The sequence below is a fragment of the Macadamia integrifolia genome, unplaced genomic scaffold, assembly GCF_013358625.1.
Source record: "Macadamia integrifolia cultivar HAES 741 unplaced genomic scaffold, SCU_Mint_v3 scaffold369, whole genome shotgun sequence".
Taxonomy (NCBI): domain Eukaryota; kingdom Viridiplantae; phylum Streptophyta; class Magnoliopsida; order Proteales; family Proteaceae; genus Macadamia; species Macadamia integrifolia.
Window position 1 is genome coordinate 298,500 of NW_024869731.1, and position 6,124 is coordinate 304,623.

General features: G+C 46.6%; 1 protein-coding gene across 1 annotated transcript; it reads left to right on the top strand.

Moving 5' to 3' along the window:
- The first annotated feature begins 212 nt into the window (after positions 1-212).
- Positions 213-1,127, top strand: LOC122068314. The gene has a single exon (XM_042632195.1). The coding sequence runs from the start codon at positions 213-215 to the stop codon at positions 1,125-1,127; it is 915 nt and encodes a 304-aa protein (XP_042488129.1).
- The last annotated feature ends 4,997 nt before the right edge of the window (positions 1,128-6,124 follow it).

Sequence of the window (6,124 nt, forward strand, 5' to 3'; positions counted from 1 at the left end):
TGAAAGAATATCAACTTAGTCTCTCAAAGGGTGTCTCCGCCTCTATGCGTGTATCTCTCTCTGCCTCTGTGCGTGTTTTTCCTCCATTTCCTCCTTCTTCATCGACCTGAGTCTTCTTGGTTTCAACCTGTCTTCTTGTTTCTTTGTCTGCTTCTACCATTTTAACCTCCCTTCACTGTAACTTGGTCTTTGTCGTTTTGATTGCTTTATCCATGGATGGAAACCCAAATCAACAACACAACCAATCCCAGGACCACGAATCTCAAACAAACCTAGCCTTACATATCAACCACCAAACTCCTCTACTGCCACCCCACACAAATTCAACAATTCCCTCCTCTTCCACCCATCAATCTTCAGTGCCTGCATCACCTCTACGGACTGAGAATACTCATCATTTACCCAATGATACTCCTCTAGAGGATGATGGTGATGATGCATTTTCTATTGAGGATGACCTCGATGACATCTTAACCCATAAGTGGGAACTCAGCCTAGTCGGCAAAGTTCTTTTGTGTAAACCTTATCGTAGGCAAGCAATTATAGAGGCATTGCCAAGGGCTTGGAATCTGACGTTTCCAGTGGCGATTTCACTGATGCAAGATGATCGATATCTCTTTCAGTTCCATCATCAACTTGACTATAAGAATGTGTTGGAGGAGGGCCCTTGGGCAGTTGGTGAGAACTTATTGATACTGGAAAAATGGAGACAGGAGGAAGACTGGTCGTTTAACAGGATTGAATTCTGGATTCAGATACATGATGTTCCTCAGGAACTGTTTCATTTGGACCTGGCAACACAGATGGCTGCAAAGGTTGGGAACCCACAGCAGGTCACTCTATTCGGGCTACGTATGAGGTTCATACGATGCAGAGTTACTATTGACATTGCTAAACCACTACATATCTCCATTCCTATTAAGAGAAAGTCCCCTATTCGCACCTTAGCTTCGGTTAAATATCAGCGGCTTCCTAATTTTTGTTACTATTGTGAAATGCTAGACCATGAGGTCAAGCATTATGTGGGTTTTTCTGATGCTGAGACTTCCTACTCAAAGGAACATGGTTGTGCTAAGGCCTCTCTTTGTCTGAATTTTCCCAGCTTCCAAGTTGGTCAACATATCTGAGCGGCGGTGCCAGATACTCGTCAACTAGAGAAAATACCTTCAAAGGTCTGTCCAATGAAAATTTTGCTGCATCAAGCTCTAGAAAGGAATCATTACCCCAAAATCTGCAAGTTGTTTTACCATTTGCAAGGCCATAAAACTCCATTGGCGGGATGAGTTGGGAGCCAGAATCAGACTGGCGAGGAAAGAGATGCTCCACTGTCAATTCGTACACTAGCAGTTGTAACTGCTTCTCCATGTGGATACCCTGGGGTGGGTCCAGGTAACCCTTTAACTACCCCATTATCTACTCCATTCTCCAATGATCCTACACCAACTTAAGACCCCACTAACCTCTCCCAACAGAGAAGTGGTTTCCAGTGCCTATCCACTATGGAATTACCACCTCATATGCGTGACCATCCGCTCCTAAATTCCCCTAACGTTTCTAACCTTTTGGTCAACCTACTTCCCCATTAATCAGCGGTTTCTGTAATACCTTACTTCTTAAACCCGGTCTGATTACTCGGTTGACCCGATTTAATTATGCAGGACCCGAACCGGAGAGAGTTAGAGCGGGCTCCTTATGGACTATGATGGCAAGGGTGACCTAAAACATCGGCTGGCCCGACAAGTCCGAGCCAGTGCCAGAAGAGACGGGAGTACCCAAGCCGTGTACATGCACCTATCATAAGGCCATGTACGGATAAAGCAGGTATTGTAGCCATATATTAAGGTGTATACATATATTACATCGTATGCCAGGGGTGGGGTTCGCGTCGAGGCCCGAACTCTGTCAAAAGCCCAAGTTTTGGCCCTCAGGTGGGCGGACAGGTGGGTGCACCCACCCACCTGAGTGACCCATCCATGTGAACTATTTAGTTATTTAAGAAGTATATATATATATATATCATTTATGATTTTCTTTTCTTTCATTTATGACGCTCGTACGTTGGTGAGGATAGTAAAGAGGAGAGAGAAAAGAAAGGGAAGAAGAAGGGAAGAGAAGGAAGAGGAAGAAGAGAAGGATTTCAGCGGCGGGAAGAGTGATCTTCAACACTAGATCTACATTTAGAGGTAAGCAAAGTTGGGTTCCTTAAACATTCACCATACCCAAGTAAAACCCTTGATTCGAGTAGGGTTTCTTGAGATCTTGTAAATCTCCTTTGAAATGATGAATCTAAGGTTTGATAGATGATTTATGTGTTGATCTTGAAGGATTTGAAGAGGTATTGACAAGGTTGGAGAAGCATTGTGGATTTGAAGTGATTTTGGGGTTTTGAAGGTGTTCTTGAGCAAAGAAGGTAAGATGGTTTCCCATCACTTGAATCTAACCTAGATCTAGGTTAGAACCATCCTATAAGACTTTGAAAGTGTGAAGAATGGGTTAGGAAAAGCCCCCATTTGAATCCCTAAAGAATGGAGGAAGTTGAAAAGAAACAACAGTTTTCCCGCCAAGACCGGTGGGTAAGACCGATGGGCCATCTGGCCTGCCTGTGGGCACCCGCCTGAGAGGGCAGGGCCTTCGGGCACAACCGGTGGGCCAACCGGCGGGCCACCTTGCCCGCCGATCTTAACAGGGCCCCCTGGCCCAACTGGAGGGCCAGACCGACGGGCCAACCGGCAAGCCAACCTGCCCGTCGGTCCAGACCGGTGGGCCAGACAGGTGGGCTGTCTGACCCACCTGTGAGGCCCCGAAGGTGATTTTTACGTCCGATTGGACCCAAATCGAACGTGTGACCTCCTTTAGAATTCTAAACATGATCGTGTCATTGGATCGTGTTAATTTTGATTCCAAAATGGTGAAGTACTAACCCCGCTCAATCATGTTAGGTTCACCAAATCCTACGCGTCTCGCACCGGATCTCACCCGTACTGAACGGAAATCCTTGTACACTACAAGTAAGTGGGGAGAGGACATTTGGCCTTGTTTCAAGGCATTTTTTGGCATTCATTTAATTGTATCTAGTCTAGTCATGCCATCATGAATATGCTATATAGATTAGTCATCCTCACATTGTTATGCATGTGTGCTATGCTTACTTTCTAAATGCCAAGTGATGGGATGCTTATATGATGAATGTTGACATCATGGTGCATAATGCATTGATAGACTAGATGCCGTAGTCGGCTTAGAAATGAGTGCATTGGTGGCCCGTGGTATGGGACGCGGTGGCACTATGCAATCGTACTATTGTCATATAGGAGCATACGGTTTAGGATTTCCACCATCCCGTGCTACGACCCTTCCCAACAGGGGTTAAGGTGTTGGGTTACCATTTGGGGGGAAGCAGTGGTCGCGGTTGTCGGGTCACTGTGGCGGTTAGACATAATGCCCGGTGGGTCATTAGGACAGTCGGTAACCCCGGTGGTATATTCAAGAGGGTCAATCGTACTGCTTTTAAATTACTGGAGTCAGCACCTTTAATTTCAGTCATTTACATTTCTGTTGAGAGCTGGTGGTCGGCATGTTTTTACTTTTTTGAGTACTCACGGTGGGCCTTCTCCGACAGCCCTATGGGTGTATCACGGGATGGAGTTCGCGGCTCGTACCTGGAGTATACGCGCACTGTGGTTGTAATAGCACTAAACCAAAGACTTAATAATGTTACTTAGGTGGATGTGATTTAAAATGTATTGCATGACATGTAGTGCATATGATTGTGTTTTGATTTGTGGACTGCTGTGTGGTCCATCTTACCACTTACTGAGCTAGTGAGCTCATCCCACGGGTACCCCCCTTTTTAGATGATTTTACAGGTCATACATCTGAGGAGCATGGGGTGGGTCCCACAGTCGAGTTCCCTGAAGAGGACTGGTGGGCCCCTGAGGAGTTAGAGCACGGCATTGACTGCTTGTGCGAGAGTTGTGCTGCGGGACCGCAGTTCTGATGCCGAGCTGAGCTCCACTTTTGGAGGCTGAGCTGAGCTCTACCATGTGATGCCGAGCTGGGATCAACCCTTGATGCCGAGCTGAGCTCTAGCCTTTGATACCGAGCCGAGCTGTGTACTCTGATTATTTTGATGGTTTCCTTTATGTACTTGATATGTGAATTGTACTTTTATTGTGTAAATATCATGCCTTCGGGCGCACATGTATATAACTATTGTATCACAATTCGGGTATCAAGTATTATGGGAATATTCACAGGTAAAAATTAGTCTTCCGCTGATCTGATAAGTTTTTATTAGTTGTGTGTATGCTGTGGTGGAATACAGTATCGAATGATCCTGGCCGGTTTGGGTTAACCGGTGTTAACCCGGTCACTGGTCCGGTTCCATGTGAACGGGGTGTGACAACAGTGGTTTCAGAGCGTGATGCTCTGCTCCACTCACAGCATACCATTAGAATCCCGTAGCCTCTATAATAGGGAAATGGGGTTGGGTTAATGTAAAAGCTTTAAAGAGTAAAAGCCAAAGAAAGAAGTATAAAAAAAAAAGGGTTGCATTTAGATGTTGCATTCATGGCATACGTGAACGTAGATAAAAAGTAATAAGTTGATGTTATAACCTATTGAGTACTAGTTTGACGAAATTTCGGCAGCATAACGGCGTAATATGGGATTTCCAAAAATTTTTCACACAAACACCTGATAAACAATATATTCATATATGACAATGATCAAAAGTAGCAAATATACCACAACTAAACTACACAAGTATCTAACATATGAATTCACCACAAAAATCGCTATCAAAATATATTATTCCACAAATGATTCCAGTTACAGTGCAAATACAAGGAATGAGAAGAAATGAAATATACAACAAGGTCAACAAAAAAAAAAGAAAAAAAAGAAAAAAAGATAAAATGCTGGTGTGGGCGAGCTAAGCCCTCACTGATCATCGTCGTCGTCATCTATGATCACCACGTTTGCCGGAGGCCTAGAGTTGACGTCGAGGCGGTGGTCGTAGTAGTCAAACCTTGCATTCACTAGCCGTACTGCCCTCCGTAGTCGGCCAAAATCTACTGACATGACGTTGGCCGTGGTGCTTAAGTCCTGGCCCAGTTGGAGAAAGGAGTTCTCCAAGGTAGCCTGCCTCTCCAGGATGCGTTCCTCCCTGGAAGCACTCTCGTCCAACCTTCTCAGTAGTTGAACTTGGCCATCCTTCAAGGCCCGTATGGTGGAGATCATGCCCTCGAAGTCGTATGCACCACTCCCAGGTGGTGGGGCTCCATACTGCGAGGCTGCAGCTCTAGAGGAACCAGGATCGGGGCCTCTCGACTCCTGAGGCGCCTCCTCAGGGTTGTCATCACCCACCAGATCGTCCTTCTCATCCCAAGGAACATAGTCCTCATCCTCCCTGCTGGACTCCTCCTCCATGTGGACATCCTCCATAGGGGCAGCCCTCCTATCCCTACCTCTCTGAGCTCCTGCTCTCGGAGGTGTATCCATAAGGGTATGGAGACCCATCCTCAGGAGGTTACCCTTGTCGAACCTATCAGCCGGAGTCTTCCCCTCCTCGCCACTCAGGTCCACCCCGAAGAACTCGAAGATCCTAGTGAGGATCCTGCCATAGGGAAATCCTCCATCCTCAGGGTGGGAAGTATGGTCCTCCATCGTCTTGAGAATGATGTACGACAGGCACAAGTGCTCGACACCTCCCTCTACGGTCGTGTATATGCAGAAAGTGATGAAGGCCACCATGAAACCCACCTGGTTTCGATGACCTCCTCTGGGGAGCAGGTTGAACTAGACCAAACGGGCAAATAAGTGAACCTCGGGGTAGAAGGATGTCTCAGACTCTGGACGGGTACTACTGTCGCAAATGGTCTCGTAGATGAAGTCCGGCGTCTCCAAGCTCATGAATGGTCCCAGAGGCTTACTGCTGGGAGGACTGTAGTATCGGTGCCCAGCTGCCGATATGCCCAAGATGCTGGTCAAGGTATCCACAGTCAGCTGGATGTCTACCCCCTTCACCAAGCTGACTATGGTGTACTCCCCGTATGGATAAGAAACCTCCAAGTTGCAGTAGAACCGGCGGACTAGCTGCTCGTAGCATGGACGGTCTACGTGG